Source organism: Tiliqua scincoides, chromosome 4, assembly GCF_035046505.1.
Source record: "Tiliqua scincoides isolate rTilSci1 chromosome 4, rTilSci1.hap2, whole genome shotgun sequence".
NCBI classification, from domain to species: Eukaryota; Metazoa; Chordata; class Lepidosauria; order Squamata; family Scincidae; genus Tiliqua; species Tiliqua scincoides.
Window position 1 is genome coordinate 110252394 of NC_089824.1, and position 22004 is coordinate 110274397.

At 43.3% G+C, this 22004-nt stretch overlaps 1 protein-coding gene and 1 pseudogene across 3 annotated transcripts in view; one reads left to right on the forward strand and one right to left on the reverse strand.

The window, feature by feature from the left end:
- UAP1 (UDP-N-acetylglucosamine pyrophosphorylase 1) overlaps positions 1-850 on the forward strand; it is a 28756-nt gene extending 27906 nt beyond the window's left edge. For all 3 annotated transcript variants that reach the window (XM_066625796.1, XM_066625798.1, XM_066625797.1), the window contains one exon: positions 270-850. In XM_066625796.1, coding sequence (XP_066481893.1) covers positions 270-362 — 93 coding nt within the window. In that variant the 3' untranslated portion in view covers positions 363-850. The remainder of the gene's footprint in view (positions 1-269) is intronic.
- Positions 851-10591: 9741 nt separating this feature from the next.
- LOC136649783 (5S ribosomal RNA) lies at positions 10592-10710 on the reverse strand (annotated as a pseudogene).
- Between the last annotated feature and the right edge of the window lie 11294 nt (positions 10711-22004).

A 22004-nucleotide genomic window follows, 5' to 3' on the forward strand; every position in this document is an offset into this window, starting at 1 on the left:
CACCACAACCAGGGCCAGAGAGGAAAACAAACCAGGCAAAAACACTCAAGGCAGGGAATCCAGAACTGCCTCCAAAACAGAGGGGAGCCATAGGCAGCCATGTGTCAAGTACCACCAGTGGTATGAGAAATGCTGCTCTAAGGTCATTCAGTAGGTTATCAAATTGAAAGGCCTGTATTTCTCATTATGCTAGGTCATCAAAAATTAATACAGTACTTCTAAATCTGTTGTCGGTTTTCTGAATATCTGCTGCATCTAATTTTTGCTAGGGTCTGGAGGAGTTTGTGAAGGACAAGGAATTCCATGCCCCTTTGATTATTGACAGGAATGGGGTCCATCAGTTGGTGAAGAATGGAATGTGAGATCTCCTTGAAGAATCATCCACCTCATCCAGAGTTATCTGTTCTTATTAGACTGTGAATATTCGGACAAAGCTTTCAGTGTCACTCAGTGGAATTTTCACTCAGGAGGAGTTCCTTCAAAATCCAGGACTTGGTTACAATAAGAAGCAAGCTTCTACTGCTGTTGGCATCTAGGGGAGTGTTCTATTTATATAATTTTTAATTTAAAAAAGTTAACACTTAAATAGCAAAGATGTTGCCTTCCATGCTGCAGTGATTCAAGACATTTGTATTGAAACACATATTGTTCCTGTAAAAGGTCTTAATGGTACGGAGTTGAGAGGCTAATCTGAAACTTTTTCTCAAATGTTTGTTACTTTTTTATTAAAAGGAGGGGGACAGTGTTCGATTTTGTTTTACTATCTAAATCACATCTGTATCTTGCAAAAATTGCACAGTTGAAAGAAGGGGGAAGAAATTAAGCTGCATTAAATTGTTTTTTCTCCTAATGATGTTTCTTAACCTTGTGCTCATCTCCCTTCCCTCTCCCCTTTCTAAACTTACTTGGCCACCAGGGAGGCCCTAACCCACTATGACCCATATTGTGATTTTTGTTTGAAAATGTTTCTGCCTTCTTTAAAAAAAAAGGGATATGCACAGGGCTTAGACCTTGAAGAATAAAACCAATAAAATACATAACAAAGTGAATCATACTCTACAGCCCTCTGCAGACCAGAGTGCAACAAATAACTAAATCTAAAACAGAAGAACACAGAATGGAACAAAACCAATAAGAAGAACTAAAGCAGGAAAAGAAAAATTTTAACAGGCAACAAAATGAGAGAAAGAAAGGGGCCAACCTCATATTTTAAACAGTGCAAACCGTATGGAAACATTAGGGGGCTGCCTAGCTTAACTACCATACATAGAGTGAAATGAGACTGAGAATAGAGCCATGAACAAAAAAATGTTGAGAAACCATGGTCTGTAGTGACCCTTCTTCTGCCTTCTCCTGCCACCCTTACTACTAGTGGGAGTACTCATTGGGCAAAAGACTTTGAACAGCTGCCATACCTGGCACCCCACTCTACAAATAAGACTTTCCCAAAGTCCTCTCAATCATTGCAGCTGGTAAGGAAGGAGGAGCTGCTTCTGTCACTGCTGAAGATACCTCCCCTTTTGTTGATGAGGATGGGAGGAAGTAGTGCTTATCCCTTCTACTACTTAGCTTAGAAGCCTGGGGGTGGGCCTACTACACTTTGGGAGCCCAGTGCAGGACCTACCACCAGCAAGCTGCCACTGGTTTTTAAAGTACTGATGAAGTTTAGCGTCAACTTTAGTTTCCTCACACCATGAGCGTAAGGCTGCAATACTATATGTGCTTACATGAGAATAAGCCCCACTGAGCATAATGGAACTTCTACATAGATATGCATAGAATCCTGTTTTTGTTGAAAATTTAAATTAAAGCCAGGATTTTAAGCTAATATCTACAGCGATTTTCAACCTTTTTCATCTTGTCGCACACTGACAAGGCCCTAAAATTGTCAAAGTACACCATCAGGTTTTTGACAGTTGACAAGGCACACCATGATGCCAGTGGGGGGCTCACATCCCCATTGGCCCTACTAACAAATGATCTTCCCCCAAATTCCTGTGGCACACCTGTGGACCACTCAAATCACACTAGTGTGCCACGGCACAGTGGTTGAAAATGGCTGATCTACAGTATCATGATAACTAATAAACTGTCAGCGATGTGTGTGCTGTTTTAGGGTTACATAAGAAAAAGGGCATGTGTTTCTGTTTGTTTTAAAATCCAAATTTTTACAGATGGAAAGATGAAGGAAGAAAAGGGGAGCAAGGGAATTTAAGTATAGTTACAGTTCAGGATGTAGGCTTCATTTTCTTTGGGGAGAGGACTGGGAACATGCAGTGAACATGGGAGGTTTGATGAGAGCTGAAAGGAAAGCAGTGGCGCTGTGGAGGTATAAGAGTACTTGATTTGGTCCCAAAATGGATTCTTTCAATAACTGGGCTTGAAGCATTTGCATGCAAACCTGCTTGTTGCTTGCAACATGTACTATGTCTAAATAATGTTACAAGTCACCTGCTACCCCATTACAGTTTCATCCTGTCTGCAACAGCAATGTGCAACGGAACAGGCAGGACCTGGTCATCCAGTAGGTAGAGACATGGTTTAACTGCAGCTAGGCTGTAGCCTGTCATAATGGAACGGTTAGAACTAGATCAAATGGGTACACATTGCAAGGGAGAAGATTCCGGCTGCATATTAGGAAGAAATTCCTGATGGTAAGAGTGTCTCGGCAGTGGAACAGATTGCCAAGAGGAGGTAGTGGATTTTCCTTCACTGGAGACTTTCAAGCAGAGGCTCGACAGGCACCTGTTGAAGATTCTATAGGAGGATTTCCTGCTACAGCCAGGGAGTTGAACTAGATGTGGGTCCTTCCAAGTCTATGAAATTGCTCCCATCCTTCTCTTATCTTTATTCTCTTTTCAACAAAGAATTACCTGAAGATCAAGGTCATTCTATCAAACTGGCATTTTTTGCTGGTTGGCTACTCTTATTCTGTTTGCCTCTCTAGCAAATCTCTCTAAAACTTCCTCACAACTTTTATTTTTTTAAAGAAATGATGCAACAGTAGCTGCAAAGCAAATGAGAAAAATCTGACAGACTGAAGGCATAAATATGAATTTCAACGCATCTCAGCAACTAAATCTGTCCCACTCCAGAGACCCTTTAAAACAAAATACACATTTTAAATCTTTTGTAAAAATAATAATAATAAAACTTTATTTCTATCCCGCCCTTCTCCCCAAAGGGACCCAGGGCGGCTAACAACATATAAAACAGATTAAAACATAATTTCACAAACAGATAAAAACACAGATAAAAACAGATAAAAGTAACAATGGAGCATGCTTGGGGCATCTGTTTGAGATGTTTCACAGTGAGGGTGTGACGAGAGAAAAGGTTTTGTTATAATTAACTTCTGACAGTGACAGTATTTGGACAAAGTCTGCTTTACATAAGTTAAGTGGAAGACCAGTGGACTTAAAATGGTGTTGTTTCACCAAGCTTTCAATTGATTTTTTTCCCCCTGCTTGCTCCATTTATCATGCTTGTTGCTTTGCTTTTGTTTCTCTTTTTATTGGAGTTTTACTGCTTTTTTTCTTCTTCCAGGTATTTATATACCGCCTTTCTTGGTCATCAGATTCCTCCTCAGACTTCAATTCAAGGCAGTTTACATAGGCAGGCTAAACTAAATCCCAATAGGAATTTTTACAATTGAAGGAGGTTCTGTCTTTCAAGAACCACATTTCAGATGGATCTTTTTATGATCTGGTAGCACATTCTGGCCTCCATTTTCCTCCCACACAGGCTGACAGCGGTCAAAGAGCAGGTGGAATAACTCAGCTAGGCTTGTTAGCTGCTTCAAGGTCTCGCCGTTCACGGTGCCGGTGGCCTCGAACTGGCAACCTTCGGATATTATCTAGCTTTATTTGATGGTATATGACATGTTATTGATGATGTAAGCTGCCTTGAACTTTCCTTCTTGGTTTGAAAAGGCAGCTTAAATTGCTTTTAAATGAAAATAAAATACAGGAAGGAACTTTGGTTCGAACAATCCTGCCTGACCAACCCACTCCTGCACTTGACGTGCATGTGTGTATCTTTCCCTCGACTAATGTACTGTCAACCTCATAATTATGGCACATAGTGGAACATCTGAACTGACCCTCATTATGTGATTTAAATACTTATTCAGCATAATATTTAAATTGTGCAACAGGAGGGGGTGGGAAAAGTAGGGCAGAGCATGTATTAGGGGAGGAGGATCCCACTAAGGGATCTACTAAGGAAAGTGTTCTTGCAGCTACAAGCAGGCAGCAATATCCAGAGGAGTCTTATTGAGAAGAGCCAGGATGATGTTAATGATTCTGGTGTTGGACTCTGACCTGGAAATTCCACTTAACATCTGCTTAACTCTGAAGATTCCTGCTTAACCTTGAAGATTCCTAGGTGACCTTGGGTCAATCACCATCTCTCAGTCTGCCCTACCTCACAGAGTTGTCATGTGGACAAAATAAAGGAAGGAACTATGTACACCACCCTGAGCTTCTTGGAGGAAAAGTAGTATAAAAATGTGGAAAATAAAATTTAACCTCTGGGTAGCTGCCTTACATGACTCAGTAGAAGTTCAGTTGAAAACTGGTGGAGTTAAAAGGTGTTTTTCCACCAAGCTTTCAATTGATTTTTTTTCTTGGTTCTGCTGGCTCCATTTATCATAATTGCTGCTTTTCTTTTCTTTCTTTTTCTATTGCAATCTTTCTGTTTTCCTGCTTTATTTGATTGTATATTGATGATGTAAGGTGGCTGCCTTACCTAACTGCTAGTCTTCATTTCACTTGCTCAGCCAGGCCAGCCCTGTTCCAATTGGTTTCTTTCTGCTTCTGTTTGAATATTTATCCAATTGATGTTCTAGCTGTTTCAGTCTTGTCCTATTGCTCTCTTTCCTTTTGTTGTGCTCTTTCTTGGAGCCACAGGATGCTTTTAGAGCTAAATGTGGGCTGTATTCTGTGGACAATACATGGTCAGGGCAAGGTAAACAATCAAAACCTGACTCCTGCTTGGCTACCTCATCACAGCACACACAGACAGCTGAAGCTAGGTTACTCCCCAAAAACTTTCCACTATGAATGTTGCTGTCTGGTCACTTGTCCAGTATTTACCAAGTATTTCTGAATATTCAGTGGCTGACTTACCATGTTATTTCACATTTGTCTGTCTAGTATTTGATAGGCATTCAATACAGTTTACTATGTGACAGTCTTTGTATCAGAAACTGCCAGGACAAGAATGTGGATGCTTACATTTGGATGCGCTGCTCCATGTGGTGAGCTAACAGACTTGCAAGTCAGAGGCTCCTCTAGGGCTGTGATGTGTCCCAAGGTCCTCCCCTATTAGGGAACTATAAAAGACTGCAGGGCAGGCTGGGATTTCTGCCTGGGCAACAACGGTCACATTTTACTCCTTGCTTGGTGAATACCCAAAACCCAGCACTGATACTTGGGTAGCCCATATACAATTATGTTTAGTTCTTGACCAATTGACAGTTAATGGTTTATAAAATTTCATATTTGAAGCCTGCCAGCCTCCAAACAAGAGATGCCAACAAGTCTAAAAGATTGGTTGGTTGGTTGGCAACCTTCAGTCTCGAAAGACTATGGTATAAGCCTACAGCACCCGGTATTCCCAGGCAGTCTCCCATCCAAGTACTAACCAGGCCTGACCCTGCTTAGCTTCCAAGACCAGACAAGATTGGGCATGTGCAGGGTAACAGTTGCTGCTAAAAGATTCAAGGCTTGAATTTGAAGGTAAAATATTTTCAATATTTGGGGGGGGGGGAACTTTGGAAAATGTTGAACGCTTATCAAAATTCATTTTAACTCCACTGATCGCTCAATGGACCTCTAAGATCCAACTAAGATTTCAATCTAAACATCCTCCAGCATGGTGCCAAGTTCTGCCATCTGAACCATCAACATTAAACCGCTTGAGCTGGCAGTTTTTATCTTAAAGCAGATGGTTCAGATTTCTCTCCTCCCTCCTATAAACGACAGGGGAAAGTCACCCAGCCAGATGCAAATAAAGTATATTTTAAAAACCACATACAACTCAGCGATAGCCCATTCTGTTCTCCCTCCACTTCCAGGAAGTAAAGTCAAACCAAACCCTGTTACCCAGCAAAGTTAAAAATAAAATAAAGGGGTTCGATTTTAATTTAGAAAAGAAAATGACACGTGTATGTGCTGGGAGTGGCAGAAAAATAACTGTTATGCCCCCCCCCCCAAAAAAAAAATCAGTAGAAACTCTGTCACCAGGAGGGACAGTTTGCAACCCCAGGCCTAGGGGAAGTTTTTGCTCCCATCTTCACCCCATCTCCCAACTCAGGTAAGCTCAAAAGATCAGGATTCTCTTTGGGTACCTGGGCAGACAACTTCCCTGCACCCACACTTGCCCTTGGTGATGGCCATCAGAGATGAGGGGGGGGGAAAGCTGTGTGTTCTGAACATGCAACTTGGGCAAGCAGTGTTTGAAAATAAAATAAGAGTTTGTTTTAAAAGAGTTAAAAACAAAAAAAGGATATTGGTGGAAACAGAAAAAAACAATTAAGGCGAAATGAAAAAAATAAAAGCCTGCAGTAGATATGGCGTTGCCAAGGTTAACACTGTACTTTGTTGTAGTTGTGTCAACATTTCCCCCTCCCCCCTTGAAGATGATTGAATCTCACAATACAGGCTAATCCTGTGAGTGTCAGAATGAACAGCAACCTGGAACAACTAGGTTCTCTGCTTTTAGTAACTTCAGTTTAGGGGGAGCTCCTCTACCTCCTCATTGAAGAGGAGCCTACCTACCTTCAACCTGGTCAGGTGGCCTGGAGCGCCTAACGCAGTGGTTCCCAACCTGGGGTACGTGTACCTCCAGGGGTACTTTCAAGTACCCCAAAGGTCCTGGTAAAAGAATAATGGCAGAAAAAGACAGGTCTGCATTAGAATGCCTTGCAGGTCTGGTAAGGCAGGCAGGAAGGAAGCTGGCTGGCTATGAAAGCCCCAGCAACTGCTAGTTTCTGGCCATCAGTTTATGTATTATCAGATATTTCAAACATATAAATTTGAAATAACAGCAGCTATATTAATTACAAACATTTTGCTAATATGAGGGGTACAGTTTATGGAAGAGGTACGCAAGCGAAAAAATGTTGGGAACCACTGTCCTAACGGATTGGCACATGCCAGTCTCAGCAAATGGGCTGCTGAGGAACTGTTGTTTCTCTTCTGCCAGATGAAGGACAATACACGAAATAGTTGACAAAGACAGTACATGTAGTCAGCCTTAATGAGGCCCAGCCCAGAATGATTCATATGAGCCCCTCTTTATGTTAAACCTGCCTAGGAGCTCCCTTGAGGGGAAGGGGGAAAAGGGAACAAAAGGGGTTCCCCACAGCCTGTTTGCTATAAATTTTTGTTGTCCCTCGCAATGAATGGGTTTTGCTGTAAATTATAGTTCAGCACAAATTCCCTTGAGTGAAGGAAAAGAGCCTCCAAGGAGACGTCCGCTGCAGTTGGTTCCTTGCTTCCCCCTTTTCATTCCCTAATTGAAACCAAATGTGAAATATGTTGGATTGTGGGATTTCTGGCCAGGTCCCAGGAATCCTCAGAATGCTAAATCGCTCGCAAAGGCATCTTGCATCAGCCTGCAGAAGTTTCTTTCCAGTCCGGCTTCTCCATCTAGGGCAAGAGAAAGCGGGATCTGTCCATTTTCTCTCAACACCGTGGATTAAACTTCTGAAAACATCCTGCTTTCTTCCCTCAGAAGTTCATCTTAGCATCCAGGTATGGACTTTAGATGCTTTTCTTTTCTTTTTTTTAATAGCGAGGTCTCTCACATTTCATCCCATAGAAGGAACGGGGAGAAAATGTTTGTCATCTTCCCCCAAACAATAACCAGTTTTGGGATGGTAGAAGGGAAGGGATTATAAAATAAGATTATAAAGGAAGGAGAGAAACGTATACATTTTCCTGGCAGGCCCACCATAAAGGAAATGAAGAATCATTTTTAAAAAAATTGTTTGCATGGCAGGCCTGGCTGGTTGATTACAGATTCCATTGATGGTTATGAGAGCTGAGAGGTGCGTCCAAAAAGCCGCGGGTTTGGAGCTAGAGAAAAACTGAGATGGAAGGCTTTGTTATTGTTACTATGTGTATTTGGTCTTTAAAAGCTGTTGTTTTAAGAGTTGAGATGCAGCTTGGAGGAAGATGTTTCCGTTGGGAGATTATGAAATACCCCTTCATTGGGTGCGTGCGAGTGCCTCGTGACAACTCTGTGTTCGTGACTGTTTTCTCCTATTGTTGGTGGTGTCTGCTGCTTCTATTGGTGCCAGAGCTGATCAGGCGCCTGAAAGGCCCCAATCGCAGAGGTGTATAAAGCACGTTTTTAAAGTGCTACATAAATTATTAATATTATAGAATATATACATGTTTAGTAAACAGGCATATGTGATACCCTTCCAAGATTACATTTTCATGCATCTTTACACTCAGGTACATAGTACATTTGCGTCTTTTAAAAGTGTTACGTTTTAAACTGACTTGATTTTAATACTTCTGCACCTGTGCAAATCAACAAGGGCTTGGTCTTCCATTTCCCCCTGCAGAAGCAGTTACACTCTCCACTGTTAATTTACTGCCCCGAGGTAAATTTTGTTGAATGCTTTTCTTCAGTGCTGAGTATTTTTAAAGGGGTTCATAATATTATAGCCCAATTTTCTGCAATTGTGAATCGGGTAGGGTAGGTTTTGCCCAGTTACAAGCCAAGTTTATAGCTTGTTAGTCACTACTGTCCAGGCCTTGCTATTATATTTGCTTAAAATGGAACAGATTTCTTGCCGCCTAATCTTAATTATGGTACACCCAAGGGAGACTACAATTCCCAGTGTTGTATTTTTTCAAGTCCATAAGACTTCAGACCAATCCTGGGGGGTTGGCAACCCTGACCTGTGTAGAGAACAGCTTTCTGTTCAGAAGAAAACAAACACCAGCTGGCAGTGGGCTTGCCAGTGGTGTACAAAGCAGGGATCCACTGGTGCAAATGCTCCTGGGCAGCACAGCTGGGGGCGGCAGGGGCGGATCCAAGGGGGGACCATGGGTGTGTGGCCCCCCCAACTGTCTGCCAGCAGGGAAGGGCCCCACTGAGCTGGGAAGCAAAATCAGGTGGAAGGAACACCCACTGGGTGGGGTGCCAATGACACTGGCTGGAATGGGAGCCCAGGTCTACCTGCCAGGTAGACCTGGGCTCCAAGTCCAGGTGGGAGCCAAGATCTACTAGCTGGGTAGACCTGGGCTCCCGCCTGGACTTGGAGCACAGGTCTACTGGCAGGTAGACCTGTGCTCCAAGTCCAGGCGGGAGCCCAGGTCTGGCAGGTAGACCTGGCAGGTAGACCTGGGCTCCTGATTTAACATGGTCTTGGTGGACAAGTAGACCTGGACTCCCACCTGGACTTGGAGCCCAGTTCTGCCAGCTGGGTAGACCAGAGCTCCCACCCAGATCTACCAGCTGGGTAGACCTGGGTTCCCATTCCAGCCAATAGCTCCAAGACAAGGTGGAAGCTCAGGTCTAAAAACCCATCGAAGCTTGGCCATGGAGTCCCATAAGTTAAATCAAGAGCCCATGTCTACACGGCAGGTACACTGGGCACCAAGTCCAGGTGGGAGAGCATGTCTACCCATCTAGTCAACCTTGGCCATGGAGGTGATCAAGTTCAACCTGGAGACCAGGTATACCCGCCTAGTTGACCTGGGCTCTGGAGTTGATTGCGATCATGGCTCCGCTCCAAACACAAACACTGGATCCGCCCTTGTGAGGGGGGCACCACTGTCCCCCCAGTCGTGCTGCCCCAAGGGCTGCCCACACCTGCTGCCACTCTGTCTGGAGGCCATCTAAAGGTTGAAGAGGCCGTGCAGCTTCCCAAACCCTCAGATGGCCTTCTGAGGGCCTTAAAATGTCTTTTTCTTAAAAAAAACAAAAACAAAAAAACAACAACCTAGAAGTAACATTTGAAGGCCTTGTGGGACAGCCCTTCCAGGCTTGCCCTGGGCAGTACAGTGGCCAAGATTACCACTGGGTCTTGCAACACTAGAACAGTTTTGCTACATGATCTAATTAGTGAAGTGAAATATTCAGAAGGAACACAGCCCTCCCAAGACCCAAACCAGTAACCAAACAACAAGAACTGACAACACCACTATATGCAGGAGGGCAGGAGGTCTGGTCTAGAGGGTAGAGCCTCCATTGCCTGAAGATTAACATCCACAAGGTTGCCAGTTCGAGGCCACCGGCACCGTGCGACCTTGAAGCAGCTGGCAAGCTGCAGCTGAGCTGTTCCATCTGCTCGGAGCGTGGGAGGATGGAGGCCAGAATGTTAAACCAGATCGGAGTGTAACACCTTGAATGTGGTGGTTCTTGAAAGAGAGAACCTTCTTTCAATTTGTAAAAATCCCTGCGTGGATTTAATAAGCCTGCCTATGTAAACCGCCTTGAATAAAGTCTTGAATAAAGACCAAGAAAGGCGGTATATAAATACTGTATTATTATTATTATTATTATTATTATTATTATTATGCAACATTGTGGTTGGCAACCTTCAGTCTCGAAAGACTATGGTATAGGCTTACAGCACCCGGTATTCCCAAGCGGTCTCCCATCCAAGTACTAACCAGGCCTGGCCCTGCTTAGCTTCCGAGATCAGACGAGATCGGGCACGTGCAGGGTAACAGACAAGTCAGCAAAATGTGTGACCCACTAAACAAGATGTAGCCCACTAGCTACATACTGGCATCCCCTGCTATCCTCAGGGGTTCCATTCAGGAATCCCCCATAATTACATGAAACCATGGATACCAGGGACACCCCCTGCTGAGAACTCCTTGCCACTGTAGGGCCTTCTGAGCCCCACAGAGGTCGTGTATATGCCCACGGCCTCTGTGGGCCTCAGAATGGCCATTTTGGCCAAAAAAAGTCACTTCTTTTTCCCCCTAAAAATGGAAATGACATCTTAAGCCCTGAAGGGCTTCCCTGGCGCTTCAAATGCCTTTTAAAGGTATAAAAATGTCACTTCTGTGTTTTTTTTTGTAAAACCAGAAGTGACTTTTTGGGCCAAAATGGCCATTCTGAGGCCTGCAGAGGCCACAGGCAAATGTGCACAGCCTCTGCAGGGCTCAGAAAACCCTCTGGTGGTGAGGGGAGCTGTGCGGGGCGGTTCCCCACATCTGCGGTTAAGTGAAAAAAGATATAATGTTCAGATATAATGTTAAAGCATGGTTTAGTGGTATGAGAATTAGCCTTAGAAATCTTTCAACTCACATGTTCTCCCCTCCTCCTTTTTGTATGAGGAGACTGAAAGGACTTATTTTTATTTTTGAATTAACTGCTGTTTCCTTGTTATTTTCTAACTTGGAGAACTGTGGTTTGTTTTAAATGTGGTTAGTTCACCAACCAGAATATTAAACCATGGTCTTATCATAGTTTGTTTTAAGAAGCCACACTTAGGATAAGTCACAGTTCTCTGAGTTAGAATATTTTGTCTGAACTTCCCAAAGTTCAGACAAAATGGGAAACCAAAGCAAAAACTTGCAGTCTCTCCCCTTGCATGCAAAGGAAGAGGAGAAGAGAGAGGCTCATACAACTCTGAAGCTGGAAATAGCTCATTCTCATAATGCTAATCTATGGTTTAATATTATGTCTGAACTGGAACCTCCTGTCTTGCTGCCTTCCTTGCCAGGTTGCACATGACTGGCAGGATATGTTTGAGTTGCTGGATTGCAAATTGCACATGTCTGCTCTAGGAGCTTCAGGGCTTTCTGTGCTGCTGTTATGGAGGATCCATAGTGGATCGCCAAAATGGCAACTGCTGCATCCTATGGTGGAGGAGCAGTAAAGGAGACCCCCTCTAGGTAAGGAGGGAAGCTTACCTGAAGGTAAGCCTCCACTGTGCATGGGGGCCTACTCTGACCTACAACAGCTATTTTGCCAGCATAGGTCTGTGCTGATCCATACTGCAGAATCAGGCCCAGGAAGGGATTAGGATATCAGCGGCACTGATGGCGCCAATACAGGTCCCTCCCAGGACCCAGTCTGCCCACCCCCCACCCATCCTTGCCCTGTTTCACCCCCTCCCCACTTCTGTTCAACTCTCCTGTCACCTCCTCCCACCTCTTCCATTAACTTGCCTGCACCAGCAAGTGGGAAAACCTCTGATGACAGCATGAGAAATCACAGGCCTTCCTGCCAGTGCTCCCAGCAGTGTACTAAATTGCGCACTGTCAGGGTGCCTTTTGCAACAGGTGGTGGCCGTTCTATGGCTGTGATAAATATAAGATTTGGGTTGAAAGTCACCCATCCTCCATACATTTCAGTTGAGTGAGTAGTGAAACCCAGCAATATCACTTGAATGCAACTTTATTCCTCTATTCTTCAGTATTTCTCAAACTGTGGGGCGGGACCCACTTAATATATTAGACGATGCTATCACAGTATGTGACTGTATTTGGTGAAATGTTACAGATCTGTATTTTTAACAAGGTTTCTATGTATGTGTTTTTAACAAAGATAGTCAGTGGGGCTTAGGATAGGATTGCAGCCTTTGGGATGTTTGGGAATTAAAAGAAAAGATTAGAAACTGCTTGGGAGGGTTAGGAGGATTTTATTTATTTAAAATACATTTTTGAATTTATACTTTTAATTTACTTAATTTGATTTTGTTGTATGGGGTGTTAAAAATTTTCCTGCTTGATGATGTCACTTCCGGCCATGACATCACTTCCAGGGGGTCTTGACAGACTGTAATTCTAAAAAGTGGGTCCTGATGCTGAAAAGTTTGAGAACTATTGTTCTATAGCCATCTCTACAGAATCAGCCCAAATTCTGTGCTATACCTTTGGAATATTCATGTTATTACTAATTTAATTGTAGCTAATATAAGCACAAACATGAGGGACACAACATATAATACAAAGCATATATCAGTATAATAAATAAATATCAATCAATCAAATCTTAATTACGGTCACAGACTGGCATAAAACAAAATCAGTGCTGTACTACATAATCAGCTGCATGAACTACATAAACTCCAAATAATTAAAGCTATAGCTTATTCTAAAATTGGAATAAAATCAAAGTTAGAAGTGCACTTAAAAGTAAAAACAAGCTATCATAAATCAAATAGGCTAAAATAGGCTAAAACTACATTTTGTATTCCAAAGTTGGGATAAAGTCAGAGCTAAAAATAAACATATTAATAAGCAGTGAAAATAAGTATAAAACATTAAAATACTGTAAACCCCCTTTCAAAGAAGTTACTCCTTTATGATGTTAATCTCCACTTTAGTCTCTAATTTAAGGTGTAAGTTAGTCAGAGCCATTCTAGCTGTTCATCCAGTGTATCGCCTCTCACAGTCCATGTAGAGGAGGATGGTCACAGTCTATCATCCTTTTCCAGACGTTCATCGCAGCTGACAAAAACTTGACCACACTGAGGTAATAACAGGATTGCAATCTGCTAGGAGCAAAAAAATGAGAAATTGTCTTGTGTGCCCTAGGAACCTGTTCAGTAGGGGAGAAATATAAATAAGTAAAAGTAAAATTAAATTAGTCCTGGTTGAGATTGAAGACTCAGTACATAACTCACAATCAAACTTCAAACACTGGAATTATACAGCGGAAGAGTTTTCTAGGTTCTGATGTTGCTTCCTGATGCTTTGCATATAATTTTTCTTTTTGGTTTAATCCTCAGATTCTTGGGGTTGGCATCTGGATTCACACAGCAGCACAAAAAGGTCATTCTCTTCTTTCTAATCAAACAGTTAATTGGTTCTGAGGGTGGAGTCCCAAAAGGAAGAGCTGCTTTTGAGCAAAAATATAATTAAAATAAAATTAGCCTGTGTGCGCGCGCGTGTAATATTTGCATAAATAAACAGGAATGGAAAATAAAAGTTTGGGCTTTCTCATTTTCAACCTATGGCAACACTTTCTCTGGGAAAACATCTCATGGCCCTGGATACATACATTGTATATCCCAGTGGTTTATTATCCTGTTTAGCCTGCTGTTGGTCTTCTAGTGTCTTTAGCTAAAAGAACAAACTTCTGCACTGTTTTGTTTTTTTTAAATCATGGAATTAGATGCTCAAGTATATTTGGTGTGAAAATTAGTTGTGTTAGAAGCACACAAGAAGATTCTTATTTTCTGTCTGTGAAATGTGAACAAATTAATGTAAAAGGGAAAAGCTCCTGAAAAAAAAGAGCCTCTTTCTTAATGTTCATTGTTATTTTTGACTAGACTAGACCAAGAAGAGAGTATAGCAGCGATTCCCAAACTATGGTTCTGGGACACACCAGTGGGTTGCAATCCAATTTTTGATGGGTTGCAAAACTGACAGGGCAGATTAGGCTATGTGACAAGCTGCTGCTTAGGGGGAGCACAGCTGCCCAGCCACCATTATAGCCACACCCCTTTGGCATTCATAAATAAAGCAGTCTTTAGGGCTGCTGCAGGTGGTCCAGAAGGCAGACCCCACCATAGTCAAAAGCAGGGGTCTCCAAACCCCAGCCCGCAGCAAGCCTCTTTCCAGCCTGCGGCCAACCTCTTGTCCCCTGAAAGCCTCTGGCCCACTCAGCTGAACATGACCAGAACTGCTCTGATTGTGTCTGGAGGGTGTTCTGAGGGCCAGAGAGGTTGAATGAATGAGCCCATTCATTCATTTATTCACTCATCTAAGTTCCATCTCAAATTTATTTATTTAAATTTTATGTTTACATTTTTTTTCCAGCCCTCCACACCATGCCAGATATTTGATGTGGCACTCTGGCCAAAAAGTTTGGAGACCCCTGGTCAAAAGGATAAAAACAGAGCCTTTGTAAAGTGAAACACTTTTTTTAGACTTATAAAGCCAGGTGGAGCCCAATAGCGTGTCATTTTAAAAAGTGGGTCCTGATTCTAAAAAGTTTGGGAACCACTGGAGAGTACCTCTGAGTACAGGTTGAGTCTTGGTATCAATGAGGGTTCCGTTCCCAGAGCTCATGTGGATGGTAAAAATCGCATTAAAGCAAATCCATTTAAAAAATGGATTTAAAAACATCCTTGCTGACTTTTGTACTGTATCAGGCAGACAATCAGTTTCTGTCCATGGGCTTAGAAAGGCTTCACTCAGAGGCAGCAATCCCTCCTGCAGCGAAGGGTAAGAATGGAGGAGGTGATAATCACTTCCACTTAGCATTCTTTTACATGCTTAGGGGGAAGGGAGGGGTTGTTTGCCTCAGAGTGAAGCTGTTCTAAGTGCCTGGAGAGAGAATAACTGATGAATTGTCTGCCAGCTGCCCTCTCATCAACAAGGCTATTGTTAAACAATATATTTTCCTTTAGTTGAAAGGGATAATAAGATTATACCTGTATTCCTTAAGAAATAATGAGGCAGCTCCCAAGGCATCTGCATGAGAAGCCAGGGTTTCTTTCAGGTCAATGAAAGGAACACAAAGCAAGATTCATCCCCAATCCGCTCTGTAAAGAAGGCAAGGGGATGCTAGTTGGGCTTAATTGTTTTTGTTATTTATATGCATGTACTTGGCACTTTAGCAAGTAACATCAGCAAAAAAGATAGCTCCCTGTCCTAATGAGCTTACAAAACAAATTCTGACATTAGGGTAAGGCAGGAGCAATGAGTAATAGAGAGCAGGTGGGACAGGCAACACTAATTCAGGTTGAATCTGAATAAAATTAATTGGAGCCAAACTCACTATGGTGCCAATGAAAATTTCCTTCAGGAGTTAAAACAGTAGTGGCTTTAGGGCAATTATTTTTGTTGGGATGGTGACTTGGCTAGAGAGGCTTAAATGCCCTCTGCCACTGCCTCAGTCCTGATTGGCCCTCCCCTAGAACTGATATTTAACCTTTCTTGTTTGTTTGTTTTTTTAATGCAGGGCTGAACTACATGTTTAACATAACATGTAGTTTGGCCCATAGCTGTAAAGTCTCAGCTTAGCCTTGGAGTATCTAATAAAATCATTATAAAGAGACTAACCGTGGGATATGCAGAAGCGTTTGCTTTGTCACTGGGTTAGCACAACTACTTTCAATCTTTCTCATCTCATGGCACACTGACAAGGCACTAAAATGGTCAAGGCACACTATCAGTTTTTTGACAATTAACAAGGCACACCATGCTGCTGGTGGGGGGCTCAGATCCCCAATGGCCATACTAATAAATGGCTCTCCTCTAAACCCCCTCAGCACACCTGTGGACCATTTGTGGTACACCAGTGTGCCGTGGCACAGTGGTTGAAAATCACTGGTCATTGGTACTAGCCCTCATACATGAGATGAAGGGGACAAAATAGGAACTAATAGCCATATGCAGCTCATTGACCTATGATGTGCGGCTCATGGAAATATGCTGTCCATTTTGTATCACAATTAATATAAAAGGTAAAAAAAATGTTTCAAGCTTTATAATTATTTACCAGATATAAACTGAGAGTCCACTGGATTCTCATAAATTGGGAGTCCACTGGTAAACTTAAAATGTAAGTTTAATGTTCATGTGAGTAAATATATTTAAGAATTTAAATGCTTCTTAAATATTGCGACACTCAAACATCTGAAGTTTATCGTATGTGGCTTTTATGTCTAAGGTTTTGGCCTCCCCTCATGTATAGGATTGCAGCCTAAGATTTTCTTCAGTAAAATAAACATAAAATGTATTCAAAACAGACAGTAGAAAAAATATATCACAGCCCAATCCTAACCTGCCCTGGAACAGGCAGGTCAGCAGGAACAGGCAGGCTGGCCAACTAAAGAGCCACCGGGCTGCTCAGATCTGTGCCAAGCCAGGCTTCTGGGTTAGGATCCAGCCTGCCAGATCCTGGCACCAACCCCTACCCGGGGCCCGGCCCATGCACAGGTATGCCCACCACCTGCCCTCCCCCCACCAGGAATGCCCCAGTTCCACCCTCCCCAGACCCCTGCATGGGCAGCCTGCTGCCGGTGTGAACTCATCTGCCCTGGGGCTTGCACCAGCTTCCCTGACTCTGGAGTTTTTTCTTTTGCCACATTTGCAAAACTCCTGGGCTGGCGTAAGGAACTTACACCAGCCCATTGCAATCTCTGGAACGCACTTTAAATCACACAAATAATTGGTATAAATATACAGCAGACACCTAGAAATAAGTCTTCACCTAGAAACACCTAGAAATAAGTTTTTCAAACACTCCATTTGGACAATATAAATACAGAACAAATTATTCTCTTGAGTATATTTAACATACGATGTAAATCACCATAGAGCTGTGAATGTGCATTTAAAGAGATAAATATGTTATAGCCAAGCCAGATACATTTTGACACAGTGGTCATCATCTGTGGTTACAGTGTGGAAGTTTATAGCGTGCCTCTTCCAAAGTTCAACTGAAATTCAGTCTTACATGTTGCTTCATGATTCTTCCTTTGGGAAAAAACACCTTTAAATTCATCCACGATGAGGTTATAGCTAAGGATAGACACTCAAGTTACACATTATAAGACGTGTAATTAGTGTTTTCCGAACTTTGATTTTTAGCAGCAAGTAGCAACCTGACTGGCCATCTCTGGCTGTTGGCAATTAAAATGAAATGATGGCCATGAGTTGTGGTTGTTGTTATCAACAACAACAACAACGGTATTTATATACCATCTTTCTAAGTCATTGGAGTACTCCTTTGACTTTACTCAAGGTGGTTTACATGGGCAGGCTTTCTCTAAACCCCCAAGGGGTTTTTTACAATAAACAAAGTTCTGTCTTTCCAGAACACACTACATTTCAGATGGGGGCAGGGGGGCCATTTCCAGACTTGTCATGTAAATATGGTTGAATATCCTCCAATTTAGCTCCTGTTCCTTGAGAGCTCAGCCCCTCCCTGCAGGCAGCCTCCTCCCATCAGCTCCGGCTGCTGTGGCTCAGTAACTCACCTTAGGGGATAACCATACCAATCTGCTGATAGTCATAGGACACCAGAGAGGCTGGCACGAAGAAGCCTGGAGGGAATGTGCTCAGTGCTGAGGTTGCTACTGAGTCTGGAGTCATTTGGGGGTGAGCAGGCAGGAGATTTTGGATGCACCATTTCTGCTGTTTGGGCTGGTAGGGCCTTTCGGGACAGGGACCATGGAGGGGCTCTGGGGCTTCCTAGGACTCTGAGATTTTGGATAGATTCCTTGTGTTGTGTGGGGCCTGGGAAGGGCCCTTCCCTGGACTGGGGAGGGAACCACGGAGGGCCTCTGGGGCTTCCTGGGGCTCTGGGGCTTCCTTGGCCTCTGAGATTTTGGATAGATTCTTTCAGGCCTTTGGCATCTCAGGCCCTGAATTGTTGTAAGCCAGGATGTGGCAGGAGGGACCTTGATGTCCAGCCCTGGCATGACATATAAATTAAAGGAACAGCAGCTGCACTGTCTATGTTGCTGATTAGCAATCAGCTGCACCTGTTACAGGTGGGAGTCACATGATTTGGGGAGAGATGTGTGCAGGCTATGGTGGAGTAGTGCAATGCACAACTGGACAGCCAATCAGAGTGGGTCACAAGACTGTCTTGTGACTATGAGGTCGCCCTACTCTGATTGGCTGGCCCTGGTATATATGGGGCAAGCACAGACACCAAGGTGTGGGTTGTTGTGGAGGAGTTTCTGCATGCTGCGCTGCTGGTTTGTGGCCTGATTTGGACTGCCTTCTCGTGACTATGACCTGCTGTATCCCTGACTTCTGTACCATTTGACTGACTACTCTTCTGCCTGCTGCTTTTACCAATACCTGCTTCTGCAACAAACAAGCCTGTGTCTGCTCCTTTGGCTCTGCTTGGGATCGCCTGCTTCTTGTACTGTCTTCCTATGCTCCTGTGCCACTTTGCAAGGAAAGCAAGGGCTATCCTGCCCTGCTGACCTGACAGATTCCTTGTGTTGTGTGGGGCCTGGGAAGGGCAGTTCCCTGGGGAGGGAACCATGGAGGGGCTCTGGGGCTTCCTTGGCCTCTGATATTTTGGATGGATTATTTCTGCATGTAGCACAGCAGTTTGTGAATCAACCTTCTCAGTGCTTATTTGAATTAACAGACCTCAAAGACTATCAATGTCTAACTCAAGAATGGCTAATTTAGTATACCTAGCATTTGAGCTAAAGAGAACAAGAAATTAAATGTGGAAAAGGTTCTAAAAAATTCAGTTCTTAGAAAGATAGGAGAATTCAGCTCTTTTAGGTAGATTCAAATCTTCTGCACCTTGCTTTTTAAAAGTAATGAATGATGTAAAAAACTAATGCTACAGTGGTGTTACTGTGCTTTAAATATCTGTCCTCTTGCTTTTATGTAAAGTAAATAAATTTACTAGTTTCATCAGCAAATGAAAACTTTCAGTACAAGAAAATATTACCTGTACCATAGTGATATGTCTTACTTTTGCAGGGTTTCAAGCCTGTGTATTGCACTGATGTCCAAAATGAAAGGGATAAATTACATGTTATTTCTATGTAGACTTTCTATGTAGACTTTCTATTTCTATGTAGATTTTACATTGCATCTGTAGCCTTTCCTGTAGCCTAGATGCATTTATTCTATGCAGATCATTGTTAGATTAGACGAACACATAGACGAACAGGCCTTGCTGAGGGAGAGTCAGCATGGCTTCTGTAAGGGTAAGTCTTGCCTCACAAACCTTTTAGAATTCTTTGAAAAGGTCAACAGACCTGTGGATGCAGGAGAACCCGTGGACATTATATATCTGGATTTTCAGAAGGCGCTCGACATGGTCGCTCACCAAAGGCTACTGAAAAAACTCCATAGTCAGGGAATTAGAGGACAGGTCCTCTCATGGATTGAGAACTGGTTGGAGGCCAGGAAGCAGAGAGTGGGTGTCAATGGGCAATTTTCACAATGGAGAGAGGTGTAAAGCGGTGTGCCCCAAGGATCTGTCCTGGGACTGGTGCTTTTCAACCTCTTCATAAATGACCTGGAGACAGGGGTAAGCAGTGAGGTTGCAAAGTTTGCAGACGACACCAAACTTTTCCGAGTGGTGAAGACCAGAAGTGATTGTGAGGAGCTCCAGAAGGATCTCTCTAGACTGGCAGAATGGGCAGCAAAATGGCAGATGCGTTTCAATGTAAGTAAGTGTAAGGTCATGCACATTGGGGCAAAAAATCAAAACTTTACATATAGGCTGATGGGTTCTGAGCTGTCTGTGACAGATCAGGAGAGAGATCATGGGGTAGTGATAGGCAAGTCGATGAAAGTGTCGACCCAATGTGCGGCGGCAGTGAAGAAGGCCAATTCTATGCTTGGGATCATTAGAAAAGGTATTGAGAACAAAATGGCTAATATTATAATACCATTGTACAAATCTATGGTAAGCCACACCTGGTGTATTGTGTCCTGGTTGCCGCATCTCAAAAAAGACATAGTGGAAATGGAAAAGGTGCAAAAGAGGGCAACTAAGATGATTACGGGGCTGGGGCACCTTCCTTATGAGGAAAGGCTACGGTGTTTGGGCCTCTTCAGCCTAGAAAAGAGGCGCCTGAGGGGGGACATGATTTAGACATACAAAATTATGCACAAGAATGATGGAGTAGATAGAGAGATGCTCTTTACACTCTCACATAACACCAGGACCAGGGGACATCCACTAAAATTGAGTGTTGGGAGGGTTAGGACAGACAAAAGAAAATATTTCTTTACTCAGCGTGTGGTCGGTCTGTGGAACTCCTTGCCACAGGATTTGGTGATGGCATCTGGCCTGGATGCCTTTAAAAGGGGATTGGACAAGTTTCTGGAGGAAAAATCCATTATGGGTTACAAGCCATGATGTGTATGTGCAAGATCTGATTTTAGAAATGGGATGTGTCAGAAAGGGCACCAGGATGCAGGTCTCTTGTTATCTGGTGTGCTTCCTGGGGCATTTGGTGGGCCACTGTGAGATACAGGGAGCTGGACTAGATGGGCCTATGGCCTGATCCAGTGGGGCTGTTCTTATGTTCTTAGATTGCTTTACAGATAATGAATGCATCTTTCAAAAAAAAAAAAAAAAAACCCAATTTTTCTTCCTAATGACATTTGGGTTAGTTATAGGTGCCGGGTAGACGGGACTCGTCAGCCTGGGAAGGCAGCTCATCTGAGAGAAGGAAAACTCTTATCCCAAACCTCCACTGCCTTGTGGCTACATCCAGTTATGGAAAAGGCTTCAGGAGTCAACCTCGAGGCAAAATCCGGAGCCGGAGTCCCTGAGGCAGTTCATGGCTGAACACAGTCACGTTCTGGCAACTCCTGCAACGCCGCTGGAACCAACCGTACTGGCTTCTGCCTTTCCATTGGACCATTTCAGCGACATGGAGAGGGGGGATTTGCTGCATGGGTAACAGCCTATCCTCCATACCTGCTTCACCCAGGCTTCGCGCACTGGAGAGGACACTCTGTTCCAGAACCACCATTCAGAGCGTGACACCATAGTCTTCCGAGACTGAAGGATGCCAACAAAATGAATGATAGTTATAGGTCTTTGATGTTTCTCCATACTTATCCTTCATTTTGCACACCAGTATAGATGCCTGACATAATTGCCCCCCCTGAAAAAATAGTAACCCCCCCATCTCTAGAATCCTGGCTATGGGCCTGCAATGAATAGAGACAGTTTGCTCTCCTCTGCTTAAATACCACTTAGGGTGCCTGAGTCCAATTACCAGGGATTATTGGTGTAATAGGGAGTTCTTAGGGAGTTTTGTCGAAACTAAATAGTTATTACTGTGTTTTTAGATTTTATGTTATTTACAGCCCAATTCTATTTGGATATTGTGCCATAGTGCACGACCACCAGCATGGCATTCATCATATCCTAAACCCATCCTGGCAGCACCAATGCCAGCACAACAAAGGCCAAATGCCAAGCCTGTCCTGGCAAAGCAACACTGGCTCAGCCTTTCTCAGTAACCTCCCCAGTGTCCATGGAAATACACAGCACATCATCCATTATCCATTCATGTACTATTCTTTGCTTAGCTGCATACTGTATAATGAAGTCGGGTG